At 39.3% G+C, this 19,514-nt stretch overlaps 1 protein-coding gene across 1 annotated transcript in view; it reads left to right on the top strand.

Annotated features, from left to right (window-relative positions):
- Window positions 1-7,274: 7,274 nt before the first annotated feature.
- The window catches only part of LOC146612218 (DNA (cytosine-5)-methyltransferase 3A-like), a 48,816-nt gene continuing 36,576 nt past the window's right edge, over window positions 7,275-19,514 (top strand). Inside the window, exons 1-4 of the mRNA XM_085343562.1 lie at window positions 7,275-7,329; window positions 8,496-8,689; window positions 13,699-13,785; window positions 18,528-18,870. Coding sequence (XP_085199688.1) covers window positions 8,627-8,689; window positions 13,699-13,785; window positions 18,528-18,870 — 493 coding nt within the window. The 5' untranslated portion in view covers window positions 7,275-7,329; window positions 8,496-8,626. The remainder of the gene's footprint in view (window positions 7,330-8,495; window positions 8,690-13,698; window positions 13,786-18,527; window positions 18,871-19,514) is intronic.

A 19,514-nucleotide genomic window follows, 5' to 3' on the forward strand; every position in this document is an offset into this window, starting at 1 on the left:
TTTCCACAAGGCTGAATTTTTCCTTTAATCGTTTAAAAAAATCTTGGAATGAATAAGGAATAGCATGGAACTTTTACCACTGTTGTTTCCAGAATATCAGGAGCATGTAAACACACTCGATGAGTCTATACTATTCTGCTGCTAATGTGCTCTCAGTGAGCAAACCCTTGCAAATAAAGAGGGCTGTGCGCTTACAAACCGAGGGGCTGCTCTATACACAATAATGAGCCAAGCCTTGTTTCCTCCCAGTGAAAACTGAACCACCTGAAGGGCATTGTACTGCTCAGCACAGCATGGTGCCTCCTTGCAAATGACACTGACTAGCTGGTAGCCTCAGTATTTATTGTTTAAAGCAGTGTTTCCCAGCCACTGTGCCACGGCACATAGGTGTGCTGTAAGAAATGATCAGGTGTGCCGTTATCTGTTTCCACCTGATTAGTACTCAGCGACTGGCAGAACTACTGTATTACATTCTGTTCCACTAGAGGGCAGTATAACTGGCTGCTCTAATTAAATGGGTTGCCCTAGCATGAGTAGTGGTCAGAAGAAAGCAAAAAAGGTATACTGGGGACAAACCAAACCAATTCCGCTATGGCCGGTGCCGGGGAAAATGATCAATATGCTTTTTGTGACATTTTTGTTTGGTGGTGTGTCGTGTGATTTTTCTAATGGGGAATATGTGCCGTGGCTCCAAAGGGTTGGGAAACACTGGTTTAAAGTATAGAGAAGCACCTCAGGATGTTAAATAGTAATGAATTAGGCACTGACTTTTAGTTTTGAGTTATAAAATTTGAGGATTTAAGGTTTTAGTGAGCAAGTAGATAATGTTTTAATAGCTTTATTTTGTTATTTCGAGAATATTGACAATGTGTATGTGCAATGAAGGTAGGTGCTCAGGGACTGCAGAGGTAATTTAGGTGAAATGTGATGGTAACATGAAGAAATCTTTTGCCACAAACTAAGATCAATGTTAATTGAAGATGGAGGATTTAACTGCAGAATAGTGCAGTTGTGGTCACTGGCTTTGTTGAAGTTTCCCAAAATAGTTTCACATTCTACCAAGTCAAGTTTGTTTTATTTATTGGATTCGAAGAAAAGGAGATTTCAGTGAAGCATGTTGTTGAATATAGTTTGTCTGTGTGTGAATTTGTACTTTTTGTGGAAAAGCAGAGTGATTCGCCTGTTAAGGAGGCAGCTGTTAACATGAAAGGAAGTTTATCCTACGTCACTAGTAGAGTGAGTCTCAGTTAATTTTACATTTTTGTCTAGCTCACTGTTTTGTCCTTCAGAGTAGCCTTTCATCTCATATGAAAACAGGCAACGTCGGGTTTTTAAGTAAATGCTTGATTGGTAAACGTTGGTGAGCAGTTTAAGAGGGATGTGTTCAGTCCCAGAAAGAAGCGCAGGGTAAAGTCTGCCTCAGTTAAACTACAAAAAGTGTGATCTATTTATTTACATTTTTTTTTCTGCTTTGAGATTTGTAAATTAAGCCTGTGCTATAAGCTAAGTATAGGGTTTGAACAACCTGTTACACTGTGTCAAGAAAAACAACAAAAAGACACTCCTCTGTTATTGTTGTTCTTAATGTGACGTTTTTCATTAAGTTCTCTTTTCTGCTCTGCGTTATCATTACTGTTATTATGGTTTACAATATTAGTGGAGTATCGTTATTGTAATGATTTTGTTGGAATAAGGATTCACTTGTATAATTGCCCAAATATAATATATAGCAGGTGCCGTAAAGTACAATTCTGGGACCCCTGCTGTCAAAAAGTTCGTCCGGCGTCAAAGGTCCCAAAATTACAAAACTGCACAGGTAAAAATTTAGCGAGTTCCTGTCTTCCCCGTCATTTCAACCATGCATTCCGGTGCAAAATTGAGCTTTCCGTTTGTTCTTTCAGTCCGTGCCTGTAGCTGTTCTGTAGAGTGCTGTACAAAGTAACCATTCAGCAAATACTGTCAGCCTTTATGTCTGTTTTAGCTTTTGATTTTATTTATTTATTATGTTCTGGGGGAAACTTACTCATGCTCAGCCTTTACATTTGTGCCAAACTGTTTGCAGACATTGTGTGTCAAATTCCAGGTATATATCAAAGTATATCTGCATTAGTACGTTGTTGTTCATAGTTTATTCACAGAATGCCTGAAGATGTTCGTATTTAATGATTTCATCTGCTGGGGAAAAAAAAATCCCCAAACAAAAACAAACTCATATTAAATATTTCAGAAAAAAAGATAATTTAAAAAACCACACACACATTCCAGATCTACTGATAGAGAGTCACTGATGTCATTTTAACCAACGCAGAGGCAATACTGTATGTACATACCCTGTCAGACCAAACTCGGGGTAATACAATTATAACATAGCTGGTCACACAGAGGTGCATACATCGTGATACATGTTTGCAGAGAGACAATGTGTAACGAGGACAACCTCGGCGACAACGCTCCCCTGATGTTATTTATCTATGTATGTGTTCTGTATGGTTATGCTTCTGGTACCCATTGTTTCTCATGTTGATTTTACAAAACAGAGTTTTATGTCACAAAGCCACTGTCTTTTGTAAATAAATCAAATGTGAGATATATTAAAAAGATTTAAAATATGGCTGCGGCTGGTCACGTTTTTTTATTTATCATCACTCGATGCATACATCAGCTATCATTGGTGGCAAGTAACATGTACTCACTGGCAAATGCTCATTAACATGCATCTCTAATGAGCCAAGCACACGGCAGCAACTTAATGCATTTATGCATGTAGACATAGTCAAGATGACGTGCTGAAGTTCAAACTGAAGCGATTTAGGTGACTTGGTTGTTGTTGCCAGGCTGGTTTGAGTGTTTCAGAAACTGCTGGCCTGTCGTCTTTTTCTCACACAACCATCTCTAGGGTTTACAGAGAATGGTCAGGAAAAGAGAAAATATCCAGTGAGTGGCAGTTTTCTGGGAGAAAATGCCTTGTTGATGCCAGAGGTCAGAGGAGAATGGTCAGACTGCTTTGAGGTGACAGTAAAGCAACAGTAGCTCAACTAACCACTCGTTGCAAATGAGGTATGCAGAAATTTGCATACAGCATGTCTTACCTAGAAGCAGATGGGTTACAGCAGCAGAAAACCACACTGGGTGCCACTCATGTCAGCTAAGAACAGGAAACTGAGGCTACAATTCACACATAATGGAAGCATCATTCATAGCAACTCTCATCACTATTAATTTATAGTGAATGTTCTTACAAAAATCTCATTCACTAATTTTAGTTAGTGTTTCATTGCTGAATTGTACATAGCAGTATTATTATTTTTAATTAGACTACGTTCTCCAGCATTAATTATACCAATTAAAAGAATAGGGGCAGTAAAAGTCTTAGGTTTCATTGTAACATAGAAACATTAAGATAACTGCCTTTGAATCCTGAAATGTACTTGCAAGTTTGTTGCAGTGCAAATGTTGAGTTGGGTTTCTTTGATCACTTTTTTTGTCTAGTTTGATGTTCACACTTGTAAATGAGGTCATTCTTACACATTTAAAGTATTACTTCCTTTATTTCAATGCATTAGTGGTGAAGACACATGCTGTTATGCTATTTTAACATGTATTTCACTTAATACAGGAAGTATAGAGTTCAAGGAAATAGATAAACTTTGCAAGTAATGTTGGTCACATCCCTTTTATTTAATATGCACTTCATTCATGTAGAGTAGATTAAAAAAAATGTTTACTCCAATGTGTATTTAAGGACAAATCATCACTTGCTGTCTTATGAGTGTTTCATCCTTTGTTAATATAGGTAAGTCTACAGTGTAATATCCATCCATATTTTACTTGTTTAACAGGCTATTTTCTTTACATCTCAGTTTCTGCTTGTTTCGCCAACCTTACACAAGTATTTCCAAGTTGCAGACACAAGAAAGTGTGAGTACCCTTGATTTTAATCTTTTGTGTACGACCACCTTTTCAGCATCTTCTTTTAAACAAGAAGCAGAGAAACAGAATAACCGAGCAAAAACTGAAGCCCACCAAACTCTATATCAAAAAGAGTGTGGCCTTTTTCCCAATACTTCAGGCGTAGATCATATCAAAAGCTATGAAGCTGACATGAGGTCAGGACACTGTGACCTCTCAGTATCCTCCTCTTGGGGTTTCCACGAATAGACAAAGGGTGTCCACTAGCCAGCAGCACGCTGCTTATGTCTGTAGGTCATGTGCCATCGTCTTGCTGCTGCTATCCTCAGATGAACCACTCAGTCCCAATGACACTATGAGAAAGAGGAGCCATTGCTACTTCCATATCAGTGAACCACATCTGCCAACTACGCACACATGTCCTCTCTTCCTCATTGCCCATGAAAAGCCTTCAAGCTGCCCCAAAGGGATTTGTTCGGTGAACATTTAGCCTTCCCGGAATCTGGCATTGGGCGACTGCGTCTAGTGGCATGTACGGGTATAGATGGTTGTTTGCAATAGTGAGTAATAAAATGAAAATGATAAAACCACAGACATGGTGCAAGATGAAGAATTCTATATGGACTATAGTCCCAAACATTTTGATATACTGCATGCATTTTTGCACGTTTAATTTAAGATACATTTGAAATAAAGTGAATCTTAGACCTTTGCACTGTTTTTTTTTAAACTCATACCTTTGTCCAGCTTCTCTTTTAATGTGTTGTTTTGCCATCTTAATAAATCCTACTAATGTGACTCTTTACTGCGATATAAAGGATACTAACTGTTCCCAGGGGGCAAATTAAACAAGGACTTAGAAGTTACTGAGTAAAACCGAGCAAAGATCTCAGATACTAAATGTTAATACCTTTAATATTGTGTATTGCCTTCAGCTGAGCCTTAAAAGCTCATCATGAATTATCCTACTCTTACATCTCTAAACTTGTTTTTATTTCCTTTTGTTTAATGTTCTTGTAATTTGCATTTAAAAGCCTTATTATTATTATGTATTAATGCATGATGTAAATGACTTTAAATTGTCTTTGTGTAAGTAAACTTTCTTTTACAGGAAACGTACCAAAGTTTTTTCACAGAAATTACTTTTGATTTGTCACAGCCTCCACTCCAGCGCTTACAGGCATCACAGTGAAACTTTGAACATTTTATTAGTCCCAACTGCGTTTCGCCAGTTGAACTGTCTGCTTCTCTAAAACTGTTGATTTGACCGAGAAAGGATTGAAGGATACTGTTGTCCTCTCATCCCTTATTAGATACCAGAGACAAAGCATCGCAGGTACCAATTAGCGTACAGAATAAGAAATCTAGGATTAAAAAAAAGAATCATAAATGTCTAAATCTAACAAAGGCACATTTACGAGTAATTTGAAGGGTCTGAACAGGGATGAACAGACTGTACAGGGAATGTTACAATCCATAAATATGTAAAAAAAAAAAAAAAAAAAAAAAAAAAAGTGGGGCATTAAAAGAAAAAGTCTACACCAGCGTCAAGAAGTAAAACACACATTGCAGTTTAATTAAAATAGGCATAGATGACACAAGTGTTACTTCACCAGACCCCAAAGCTGGCTTCAGGCATCAGCTAATTACATGGCTGCTTGGGGCCCCACAGCCACCAGGGGGCCCATAAAAGAAACAAAATAAAAACTAGGAAGTCTCTCCAGGTTCCTGTGTGTGTGTGTTTTGTCATTATTTTCTATTACACATGTATTACTTGTATTACACACTACATTTGAACAAGTTCAAGCCTTTGTGTGTTTCAGTGCCAATACTAAAAATGCAACAATCATTTTCAAACAGGAAACTTCTTGCATGCTTGGTTGTTTCATTTTTCTCAACTTAGTATTTGTGTATTTTGATACATTTAAGAACTTATCTTGCATATTTTGTCAGTGTGTCACTTTTACGTGCACGGCATTTCAACAGCTGCTGGTGATAGCTTTAAATGATCAGGTTCATCAGGTTTTTGACATGTGAGATTTGGACAATCTTTTGAATATGCAATGAGCAGAAAAGGAGATGGGGACTACACACACATAAAGGACAAAACAGCTCAGGACTGGTTATGACTGCAAGTGCATATTGTCATTTGGCACAGGCACGCAGAGACTCTCTAAGGGGCAGTGGTAAAAATGTGGTTTGGTTTACTGCTTATTTTTACCCTAAGGTCACATCACTGGGGCCAACCAGAGCAGCACTTAGGGGACATCTGGACCATTAAAATGTCTCTGGTGTAAAATCCGTTTAGAAACTAAGCATAGTATTGTTCCAATTGTGCAATAATGCATAGACCTGTAAATAAAGTTATAGAGGCATCCCTGCAGCCTTGTGGTCTTCAGTGCACACAGTGTGGTAGCATGAGTCCCAGCCTGAATTATCTTTGTTATACAGGATTCCCCTTTACCTGTCTCATGTTAGAGTATAAGGTAAAGGCCAGAGTTACTAAAGACTTGCATTTCCAATTGAGCTTTTTTTTTTAAATTTTACTTTGAGTGTTTGTTTTCAATTCAATTCAGCTTAGTTTCATTTATTTTCACAGTCATGCACACATTACAATGTACACAAATCTCAATAGATGCATTCCCCAAATATTCGTTTAGTTAATTATAATAGCTTTGGTAAATACTCAAGAATAAACATATGAAGGCATCCCAAATGTTCGGGGGATACACATGGAGTAGGGCTGGGTTTCAATTATCGATTTTCTTATTAACACAAAGACGTAAACACAAAGCGCAGACTCGACACCTCATAGATTTTGATGGTGCAGGTTTTGTCGCTCTCCGACCAAAATGCACTGAACCAGCAGTAAAAGAAGATCAAATTACGCTTTAAATTTGATAAATATGGTCATTAATTACTCTTATTTTTGCTGTTTTGCTTCCATCAGGATAAAATCACACTTCCTGCACAGCTCTCTCTCTCTGTCAGTGTAGTTCAAGAATAGTTTCCCATCTTAAATCTCAGTTTTCTGCATAATTTTCTTGCTTATTGCTTATTTCTGCTGTTTAATACCGAAGAAATTACTTTTAAGCTGTTTATCTGACGCAAAATTTCAATCGAAATCCAATCGAATCGGGACCTTGTGAATCGGAATCTAATCGATTATATAAATCAGTGACGATACCAGCCCTATTATCGTGCAAAAATGTAGATATTTGCAAATGTGTTGAGTCCACGATATATGACTGTTTCTAGGACCCAGAGAAAAGCAGGCACACTTCAGGCCCCTGCAGTCAGAGCGGCGCATCTGGAAGAGAGCTGGCCGGCTGGGGAGGTGGAGGACGGGGAGAGAAGAGGAAGGAGGCTCCGGGAGCAAGCGAGACAAAAAGGGTCAGGCCTGGGACTTGGGAAAACCGGGTAATGACACACAGTGACTCACGCATGTAAATTTGTTTAACCCGCCACGAGCAACCACGCAGGAAGGGTAACCTTTATGTGAACAAAAAACGTGAACGACCGGAAGGCGCTCGATGGAAATGGGGAAATAGCGATTTAGGGTTCGCTTTTTGCAGATGTGCTGATTGGACGTCGAGATGTGAACTTGACCGGTTTTGGAGCACGGAACCAGCATCGCGGCTTCTCAAAGCTGTGGCCTCATTAAAGGAAATAACGGGGGGGTTATCCTTCAGTGTCCGTGGCCTGTAAAAGATCCACAATCCCCTGGGTCATATTGCAGACTTCCCCTGCTGTAAAAAGACGTCTAAAACTTTGCAATTTTTAACGCATAGCCGGTTGAATAATATATGCACACCAGTCGATCGTAGTATGGTGTAAGCGTGTGGCCTGATTGCAGGCTGATGGCATGGAAATGCGGTGACACTGAACGCCTGTGTGGCCTTATAATAAATTATTTTTTAACACGTTCTGGTTGTTGCCTACATTTATTTTCCACGAGCGTGGACGTAAATCCGGCAGTGTGTTTTACATACAGCATGTTTTAAATAAATCACAACCGAGTGTCATCAGTCTCATTTTAGCCCTTAGATTCAACACATCCTGTACGAATATAGGTTGTTGTTTTTTTTTTTGTTGTTGTTGTAAATTTCCACGAGTGCAAAACAGTGTAACTGTGGCTTCGCTTTGCGCGTTAGGCAGACCGCTCGAGTAACTTTAACCCAGACTCTCACGATGGAAATGAAATATTAATGAATTTTGAAAAATGTCCCCACAAAAATACAAGTATTTTTGCGCTTAGTTTGGAGCATCGCGCTCTTTATTTTCAGGCTGCACGATGCACCCAGTTCATGTCGTCTACTGCACAACACACATTCATGTGGTGTAAAGGGGCCTGTAGGATATAGTGGCCATACAGTATCTATAGAAGCCTGTGAGGGTCCTATAGCTACATGACGTGTACTCAGCAAAGAGAAAGCTGATGCTCAGGGTAAAACAACTTCATTTTAGAGAAGATACATAAAATATGTCACTGGATTATCTAGTCTGCATGAAACTAAAGAATCAACACATTAAAGACAAACTTGCTGAACATATCTTACCATTGCTTTTCTTCTTTTAACTTCCAGGAGAGCAGGAAGAAGAGGGGATCATCCGTCATTGCTTTATTTTCTTTTAAACTTTTCAACTTCCTTTTAACGTGAAAGTCCATATCTACACTACCCATCATCAGACATTACCCATAAGCTCATAAGACTCAATGATGCCGTCCAACACTCTCACCAACACCACCACCACTGCTGATTCACCTGGAAATCCAATGGTAAGAAACACGTGTGTGACAACAACAAAAAATGCGTCACTTGACACGTTGCGGAACTTAACTCATGATCTGGTGATTTTAAAAAGATGTCGGGAGGGTTTCTGAATCACTTGACTTGAGCTCAAGATTGAATTGGATTTGCTCGTCCATCACTGAAAAGTGCTTCTTTTAATGTCTTCGGAAGCACTGATTTAAAAAGACATTATTCACCCCTGAGCTCGTCCTGCAGTGATATAGCATGCACTGCCTGTTTGTATTTTCATATGATCTTGGCACGGAGTATGTGTACATGAATTGTATTTTTTATGACCGTGCTGTTACACAGATAGAGCCTTAAAAATGAAAGGAAGTGGATTGGATTGATTTCTATAGTCACTTCAGGCCAAAACCAATTCAAATCTTCCTCAATTTTACGATTCCCGTTAATCATTAACCCACACTCACTAATCTGTGCAGTCCAAAGAATTGCTAGAGCAGACCTCATTGCAATGAATTCCTCTATTCAGTGAAGAAATGGGCAAATTTTTACAGTAGAATCCAACAGCACGTGACATGCCTTGTCACCTTTCATGATGCAGACGCACTTGTAATTTCAGTCTCTGTGTAACTGCAGCATCACCTGTGTGGCAGCAATAGCAGCGGCACCGAAGAGGCTGTTGGGAGGTGCAGCTGTATTCTGTGACATTTACTGGTATAATGGTGGTTGGTGACGTGGGCGTTGGCTGGTGTAGGTTGAGATGGAGCTGGAATGGCTCGACAGCTCTTTTGCTGGGGGGATCTGTCCTCTTCTTCTGTGTTCCCATTACACAGTACTGCCCTTAGTCTTGTTGCCTGGCAACAGACATTGCCTTAAATAACTGGCTACCCAGACGGAAATAGTGCAGAGATATTGACAATGTAATAGGGTTCACTCCAGGCAAGAACAAATTATATTCCAGGCTTTTTTTGTTGTTTTTCTCAGAAAATATTAGGGCGAAGCTGAATGTGAAAATGGCGTGTTGTCCTCAGTCGGAGGACCTCAGCCTGAGCTCTCTAACAGAGAACTGGAGGAGCGGTGTGCTGTGCTGTGCTGTCCTTGCAGAGATAGCCAGGCACCACTGAATTGTGTCATCCATGTAAGTGGTTCCCAAATGAGCCTGCACACCAGGCTGCACTCAAAACGTGCTATTATCTATGCAAATTCTGCCGCCCTGGTAGGGAAAAACCGACGCACCAGGCACTCTATTAGTGATCACACAATGAACTGGAACCATCATCAAAACACATTCTCTTACAAAAGGTTTCAAATCTACGTGTAAAAATAACCGTTCAAATGCTTATCTCTAACAAAAATGTCATTATTTTCACTTATTTTATAACCATTTCTTCCAGTTTTAATCCTCTGCCCATCAATCAGAGTATCATTTACCTTGATTATATCTATTTCCTTATGCAAATTAGTTTATCTCCCAGGAGCATTGATGGCTATGGCAGACACTGAGGGCGAAACGTGGCCAGACGGTTGAAATAACTGCCTATAATGATTAAAACCCCTTGCCCTTAAAATATTTAGTAGACCTTGTGGTACTTTTATGGTATTTTTTAAAACATATTATATAGTTATAGTATTTCATCAGCACAGAATCGGATGAGTTGCAGATTTTACTGTAGGACTGACTCAAACCCAGAATGTCACAGCTACCAGGTACTTCATGAAATATGCTCAACACTAAGGCTACTGTAAAAACTCACTTTGCATACTGCAAGTTTTTTTTTTCACATGACAAGATCATCGTCAAAGGGCACATTTTGTACGGCTAAAATGAAATTGTTCCTGTTTAAATAATTTTCTGAGAAAATGAAGGAAATCCCGTCCATTTTGGTTTAACATATGAGGTGAATTTTTGACTTTTGAGACAGCAGTTGAAAGAATAATTAACTCCAAGGCCCAGTTAGCAGCTTGTAATCTTTTTGCCCAAATCAAGAACCCCTTACCCCCTAAGTGTTTAAATTTGAACATTTAATTGACTTTTGAACCCTTTGTGCTGATAAAAGGAAATGATTTAATTAGATCTGATGCTGAATGGATCCTGTGGCCTCATTCCCTGTTCTTTAATTCCAGAATAAATTATGACACTAGAGTATAATCTATAAGGTAAATGTTTTCATGTAACACCAGGGTGGAAGACCAGATGAAGTCATGCAGTGTAAGTAAAAGACGTGCACATGCACTTTGAAGCAGCTTGTTGATTTGTGGGCTGCTTAGTCTCATTTTGCTGCTGCCATCTTGTTTAAAAAAAAAATGTAACAGGAGCATATATGGACTCAAATTGCTTTCTTATTTACTATAAGCAGTGTTGGGAAGGTTACTTTTCAAATGTATTCCACTACAGATTACAGAGTACATGCCTCAAAATGTATTTTGTAACATATTCCGTTAAGTTACTCAATGAGAGTAACGTATTCGGAATACTTTGGATTACTTAATATATTATCATGCTTTTTACAACTACATGAATGTAGTATTGCTGTGTGATTTATTACTATAACTGAAGGATACTCTCCATACCAATAGCAACTAGATTTTTAAATCTTAATATAAAATGAGTAACAGTAGGTGGACATTAGGTAAGGCTGCACTTTTTGCAGCGATTTCATATAGAAAACTATTCCGCGCGTGTATAGAACAGGTCCGCGGCTCCGAAACCGTAGTAAAGGGACCTCTGGCTAATACGTCAGGTTCATGTCGGGCTCGTAGCTGAAAACTAGCTTTACTTTGTTGTCTGAGTCCGCTTTGCTAGCGAGAGACAGAGAGAGGCGTTGAAAGGCTGCTCCAACGTAACTTATTGTTTTAGAGGAAAATACGATCACAGTGTACAGTCGAGTCTTAATAGCTTACTTACAACTGGGCTCATCAGGCACTCTTTTTGGCTGCAGTGGTTATTATTATATTTACATGCTTTCATCTCCCGTTTCTGCTCTTTGACAGCTCGTACTTTTCCACTCTCCTTTTTAAACGGTAACTGTAACGGAATACAGTTACTCATATTTTGTATTTTAAATACGTAACGGCGATACATGTATTCCGTTACTCCCCAACACTGACTATAAGCCTCACCCATTTACACAAACATTCATAGAAGTGCTTTTTTCTATTCCTAAACACTTATGACCTAGCATTCATATACTCACTCTCCAAAGAATACATCGGGAGGAACCTGGGGTTCAGTATCTTGCCCAAGGATGCTTCGAGTTGGAGGAATCAGGGATTAAATTTTCCAAAAAATAGATGACTCACTCTACCTCCTGAACCACAGCCAATCTCCCCCCCCCAAAATACCACACTATGAGCCAAATCCTAAAGCATAACCTGCTTTATTGTTAATTTACTGTAAATGGAACCATAATTTTAAAAAATGAACGTCATGCTGTGTTAAACAGCACGCGAAATGAGTGAATGAGGTCTTAAACTCAGTAGGAGAGTGTTTACTGAGGTCATAAATTGAGTGAGAAGTAGGCCCATTTACTCATAGATCATACAGCAACTACAAGAGTTGCCTCCTGCTGGTCATTGTGAAATAATTAAGGTTCAAGGCATTTCCACCTTGGATTCGCTTTTCAGTCCCACAGTTATCCTGCATTCTGTTGGAAGCAGGAAGTTTCCAGTCTCTGAAGTTTTAGCTGGAATGCCCATTCAAGTCAACGTGCCACTTGGAAAGTTGGAGAATTCATGCCAGCGCCACCTTTGCACACAAACAGTATTGAAATGGCAACATGTCTTGTGTATTTATGACTCCCTAAATAAGCCATACATAGAAAACCCACCAGGCTCTATCCATGAACGCGTCGCAGCCTTCCACTCCATGTATTGCTGAAGGATTGTGTTCATGGCATCGCCTTCTTGATGAAGCGCAGACAGCTCAGGTATGAACATGAGATCCAACATCCAAGGTTAAAGCAATGCCATAATTGCTTTTATCTTTAATTGCAGTTTGATACTTCCATAGTCTGCATAGCACAGTAATTCTGTGTCATATTGAAATACACTAAATCTGACGTAGTTTCATATGTTCATTGTTGTAATTTCTAGTTAAATGTCTTTAAGATGACAAATTAACTGTGGATATGCACTGGAGACTGCTTTTACTCTGGTTTGCTGCTTCTTAAAGTTATTAATGTTTTATACCACTTTACCTCCGTAATTCAGTAACTCCTCTTGTTAGACTTAACTCCACCCATTATATATAGACAAAAGCTTGTACTATCTCATAGTAACATTTTATCATGTTGTACTACGCCATCTCACTAGAGATTAGACATACATACACTTATCAACATGTCAGCAGAGGTTGGAGAATGCCTACAGTGCAGAGACCCCGTTTATCTTTGATGGAATTTCACATTCAGTACTGAAGGAATTTAATAAGGACCCGGCCCTCCACCCCCCCACTGCAGCTGTCAGGAATGGCGTTGCACTCTCATTTGCATTCAAACCTGGTACTGGTGGTTCTATTCAGTCAATATTGAAACTCAAAGCATCTACATTAGGATCATCTTTTCTCCCGTCAACCCCAGGGGTACTTGGTGATGGCAGACATGGGGCTTTGTTCCTGGGGCTAGACAGTTTTATTAATCAAAGGGAAATTGCAGCAGGGGAAGGTGGGGGCCGATCTATGTCTTTGTAACGGTGTCAAGAGGGAATTGTCTGTGGAAGGTCAGCACTGCGTCCGAGGAGCTTTCATTTCAGCCTACTTCAAAGGAATGTGTCATTCAGTTTCTATCTGTCTCATTGTCCACTCAACCAAAGACACTGGAGGACCTGCTCCAGCCCTCCCAAATGTTCAAGTGTTTCACTGTAGTGCAGTTGTCTCTGTTTCCTATAGATCTAGTATCTTTGGTGGAGGTGAAACTGCCATCTAGCTGATTGTACACAAAAATGCACTAATTAAATCATTCAGTGTTACGTGCATCTTTACCCAAGCAGCTGCAGGTACTTTGTCTAAATTGTGGCATGCATTTTTTCTTGATAGGGTGAGAGAACAATACTGGACTCGGACCTGATGGAGGAGAAGTCACCTAAAAGTAGCAAGCCTGGAAGAAAACGCAAGCAGTTTTCAGTGAGTGTTGACATGTCTAAACAAATTACATTTGTCCACGCATGCATACTTGTTTTGCAGTGATTAGGTCTGATTCAACAAACCCAAAAATAGGATTAGAAAAATATTTGCAGATGATGTGCCAGAGGGCTTGTGTAAGTAAATTTAACCTCCTAAGACCCAAACTCTTCCACGGCATGCATTTTTAATTTCTCTTTGATATTTGGTCACATTGGGGCCCGATGAATGTAAAAACAAAGAATTACCAGATTTTTTTTTAAAACTTATTTTTGTTTTTAAGAAAAATAAGAGCCACATATGAGGATATTCGTTTAAAATTTTGATAGAACAGTAGCAGTATAATGTCCTCGTAAGTGGATATCAGGCCCTTGTAGAGCAAAACTGAGTATTTTGGTCTAAATAACACAAAATGTGATGTCCACATATGTGGACGCCAGGTCCTAGGAGGTTAAAGCAGCTTGGAGTTAGTATTAATACCTGGTATAGTAACACTCTACTTCGAATCAAGGCACCTTAGTAAGTGCTTTCACAGCTGCGTGGGGAATTGACCACATGTACCAAATGCTCAAATGTTCACTGTTGCTGTTGTTGTAATTCATCTCTGAGCGAGACAGCCACTTCACTTTGTCACATATCAGCCTCCTCGCTGACTTGCGTTGTTTCCTGCCTTCAGTGTCAAATGTCAAAAGAAAAAAAAAGTTGCAAAGAAATAAATTTAGAACTCAAAATGGGTTCAAGTTGTCCAACCACAACCGAAGGTTTGCTGTTTCAGAACTGAAACTACTGAACTGAAACCCTCCTGGAAGGCAGAAGGACAGATGGCTGCCTTTTCACCTTCACATACTGTAGCTGGCCAGTCATCGCGTGAAGTGCTTGTTAGACTGTTGGTTTCAAAATTCAGCCCTTTTCCAGCATCGTCAGAACGATGTGTTTAACCATCTGACCAGTTTCAACATGATTGTTCTTGTGAATCCCACCTGGCCATATTCGGTTTCATTCACTGGTATTTATAAGCCCGATGTACTGAGTGAATCTCATCATTCCATTCAAGCAGAAAGATTATAATGGCGGAAATGCCTGTAAGGAAAGCCCATCTAAAAACATTTGATATTATTCTTCCCTTCGCCATGTTTTTGCCTCATCGTCAAGTAATCATTTATCTGTACGCCACATTATTTGAGGCATGTACCAGTTTATAATGAAAGCTCTTGTTTTGTCTTTGCACATGGCACCTATAAGCAGTTTCAGTAGAAAAACAAGTATTATTTTAGCCTTCAGAAATCTGTTAACCTGTAAGACACAACGTGTACTCCTTTGTACTCATGAATAAACATGACATATTCTTGAACCTTGTTTCCAAGATACATGCATGCACTACACTAACACCATTTGCAGTCTATTTGTGATGCCTTGTGTAGTTAAAAGCTCTGATTTAATAATGACTCTAAGGGCCAACATGTTTCTGGGTATTTTTTCTTTCCCTGAGATGTTAGCATTTGCATAAGCTTCTGTTGAAAATCATCTTAATTAACTCTCACTGTGCAATTAAACAAACCAAAAAGGGAAAAAAGGATTAGACAAATATTTACAGATAATGTATGATTGGACGGGATATGCCAGAGGGTTTGTGCCCCTGTATTTAAAGAAGCTGAGGAGTGGTATCAATAACTGATTAAGAAAAGCCGTACGCAGAATCGGGGCGCCTCACTGAGTGTTTTCACAGCTGTGGGGGATTGACCATGTGTACCAGGCGTTCTGCTCACATAGATGTTTCACAGTTGTTGTTGTTATTCTCTGAATAAAAGAGTCACTCAAATGCCAGATTGGCCAACTTCAAATGCTGTCAGAAAGCCTTCTTTTAATTTTTTTGTTTGACTTTTTTGAAAAGAGGCTGACATGGAACATTGGTTTTAAAATGTTGTTTTCCATGCAAACTGTCAAAAGCTGAGTGAAAACAGAAGGTAATTGTTGGAAAGGATAGCGTAAACAAGCCTTTAGCCCTCTTCGTATGTTGCGTTTACCCACATGGACAAAGACAGTGGAGAGAAATTCTCAGAAATGTCCTTTCTACAAAAGTGTATGTATTTTATCAATGCACACTACTGTATATGGGTGAAAGTATTGGGTCAAACCTCTTAATCTTTGAATCTTAGCCCCATTGCTTCAGGTCTATACTTTTGTCCTTATTGTGTACATACTCACTCATTCTGCTCTTTACATATATTTGCGTTCTTTTTAAGTGTTCAGTGACAAGATCAATATACTAGGTAACAAAGTGAGTATGAAACTAAAGCCATCAGGATGTTAGCATAGCTTAGGAGCTGTACACAGATAGCCATTTATATACTGACTATATCATATGTATAGAATAAGTTTGTATAAGGTGTGTAAAGTCTTTTTGATAAAATACTTGCTATAGCTTAATTCTTATTGTACAGACATGAGAACGTAGCACTTGGCAGGAACATAAATAAACAGGTTTTGCTTGGAAAGATGTTGAGCTAATCCTTTAGAAAACCTGCCTGAACAAAGTAACATGACTAAGCTCTTTTTTTAGGGCACCCAGCTTCTTTATTGCTGCACTGCACTAGTTTCACGTGAACTGATGAATTTCTGAAGTTTCAGGCTAAAAATATAAAAAATCCAAACAAAAACTTGCCTGCAAAAAAGCCCTGTTGCCTGTTAAATGTGATGATTAGTTTTCTGTTAAACAGATCAAACACTGGAGTGGTATTAAAAAAAAAAACCCTGAAAATAAAGAAAAACTTCCATAAACATCTTAATATTTCCTGTTCGGCTAGCTTTCCAGAAACAGAAGATCTTCAATCAATGATAATAACACGTAGAAAGGCAGCAAAATACCTCTTTTCGCATAACAGTTTCCAGTTGCTGTTAATTGAATAATGTAAGAAGTTATCAGGCAGTGTAATGAATTATTAGCTCATATTTTCAGGCGTACATCTGCATTTAATTTTAATTTCAATGTGTATTTTTAGAAACCTTTATAATCATATTATTACTGCACCTAGTTCTATGAGGGTGTGTGAGTGTTGTAGCAGTAAGTTGGTTGAGGTAATTAGTCTTTATTTTTTCAACCTCTCTCTCTGTCTAAGCTGCCTGATTTACCAACTTTGACTTTTGACCTGTAGCAGGGGCCGCATGTTGTTAACTATGTCACAAATCTGTTGCGTAATTCTTTCACTGTGAGTTCTGTGTGTTGCTAGCATGTGTGTCTGAGAATATGAGTTTTTTGGGTTTTCTCTTTGCTTACTTCCTTTTTTTGCATGTGTGTGATATTTGCGTAACCCCCCCCCTCCCCCCCCCCCCACACACACACACACACAGTAGCCTCTTTTTCTAGTAGTAAACTGAGTCAGAATATTAATAATGTCTGAGCTCTGGGTTGTTTTCATTCATCGTGTCAAAGAGATTTACTGGAGAGCTGTTCTTTGTAGGAGTGCAATTGTTCAGTTTACAGTTAATTTGTTCTCAGTTACTACAGTGATGAAGTCGTTTAGAGTTCTGCGGCCTCTGAAGAATGCTTTGAAACCGACTTTGGCTTGCTGTAGATTTGTTTTACGATTCAGAGCAACTTCCACTGAAGCTTTTTTTTTCTTTTGCATGTCTGCCACTCATAATTTGCATTGCATCCCTTACACAGACATTAAAACTTGATTTAAGTTGTGTTTGCTTATTCCGACTGTAAGAATCAGATTACGGATTTGATCCTTACCTTCCTGGAGAGGATCTTTGCTCAACGTCGTCCGATGACAGACAAGCCTCCTGAGGCATTGCTTTCCCCCTTCCTCAAACTTCTGTAAATACCTGCAGATAAAAGTTTCAGATACTGTCGTAACTGCTGACAGTCTAATCTCACAAGACACACTCCACTTTCTCCCCTCAGTGACCCTATAGTGGGACTGTCTCACTAACTCGGTTTTTAGGGCTATTTTTAGGCAGTAGCAAAGACACTATTACATTGCTTCAAACATTTAGGACTTTTCTAGGTCTTCTAAGATAGTTGGTGTTTTATTTAAGGATTGATGACTGAGTTCCTGCCATTGAAACTTTCAGCTTCAGGTCAGCTCTATTTGAATTTACTCCGCTTTATAGAATGAAACACTTGACTGGGCGTTCCAAACTGGCCGGAGAAAAAGCCTTCCCATTGTCAAACAGCCAACATTCTCAACATATTTCCGTGCTGCTGTAATGATGAATACATGACTACAAAAAGTGCACTAGTGTACCTGATGAACTGTAATGTAATCCCTTTCCTTCTTGCAAGTTAATGGCTGTACAGCACATTTACTGGCACAGCTTTGAAGTTTATAAGTTTGCCATAATTCACAGATTAATACGTGCGGAGCTGAGCTACATGTTTGATTCTGTCCAGATAGAGCTGAGGAAATTTAATTAGGCTTGTCTAATATGAAAGAGATGAATGCTTTCATTCACATTCTCTTTGAAAAAGGCCATTTAGCCACTGCTGAAAAGTGCTTATCCTGACACGGATAGTGCCAACTGTTTTATTGTGGGTCGTTCAGATCCACTGGATGATTTGTTGTAAATTCAGAAAGGTTGTGTTTATCTCACAGCCAGCTATCCAGTCATATTTCATGACTGCTGAGGCACAACTCTGTTGTACACTTCAAAACATCAATTTATAGCATACAGCTGTAAGAATCTTTAAGGATGATCGATCATCAGGATGTTAACATTTCAACCTCCCCTTTTCCTTTCAGCAGGTTGAGAGCTGTGGCTCTCTTAAAGACAGTGCGAGTGTAGGCCACAGCTACACTATGGCGATGGCACAGGTCTTCAATGGGGACATGGGCGGGATCAGAGACAGGATGCCCGATGCCTGCTTCCCAAAACAGGAGAAGCGGGAAGTCGAGAATGGGATTCCCAGAGACCCTTCCTCCTGCCGTGCAGAGGACAGCTCTCAGGGGCAGAGTCTGAGTCATCCTCAAGAGAACGGATTCCTGTCCAGCCGGGAAGAACAGGACTTGGAGAAAGCCAATGATGACTGCCTGATGACGCCGCGCAAGAAACGAGGGAGGCGGAAACTGGAGCACCCAACTAAATGTAAGATTTTGGCCATTTTCATTTGGGGTTTTTTTTTTAGTTTTTAGTTGAGGTTTATTATCTTTTGATCAGTCTTGTGTGGCTCCAGGAAGAAAAAATCCTGGGCGTGTGACAAGTACAAGATGTTGAGTAATGAACCGTAAATGGATGTCAGACCAAGTAGGTCGACTGATGCTGCCAGGATTAGTAACACTGGGCTCGAAGAGGTGCCTTCATGCTGCTGCACAGACTAGTCTGCAAAGCAAATTGGTGATGATGATCTCCACTGTTAACATTTATGTGAGACACAGTATGCAGACTGTTATGCATGCAATATGTCGCTTATTTTGCCTCAGTTTGGGCTACCAAATGCTTTCAGTATGCAGAAGCAGTTGGCATTTAAAAGCTCAGCGTGCTCCATATGACAAAAATGAAATTACAAATGTAATGAAAAAAGAAAGGGATAATTACCAGATAATGTAGTGAAAAGAAGAGTGGATCACTTTACATTTATTATGCTATCCTCTAAGTTAATTACAATGTGCCGTTTTAGCAGGATATAAAAGAATACAAATTTAATTTACCCCAAAGGTTTCGACTCATCCAGCAGTTCATTAAAACATCAAAACGCAGACTACATGTACCAGCAGCTCTGACAGTATGAA

This window comes from Diplotaxodon limnothrissa, linkage group LG19 (assembly GCF_057381915.1).
Source record: "Diplotaxodon limnothrissa isolate DT_005_m linkage group LG19, D_limnothrissa_male_GT1.1, whole genome shotgun sequence".
In the NCBI taxonomy this organism is placed as follows: Eukaryota; Metazoa; Chordata; class Actinopteri; order Cichliformes; family Cichlidae; genus Diplotaxodon; species Diplotaxodon limnothrissa.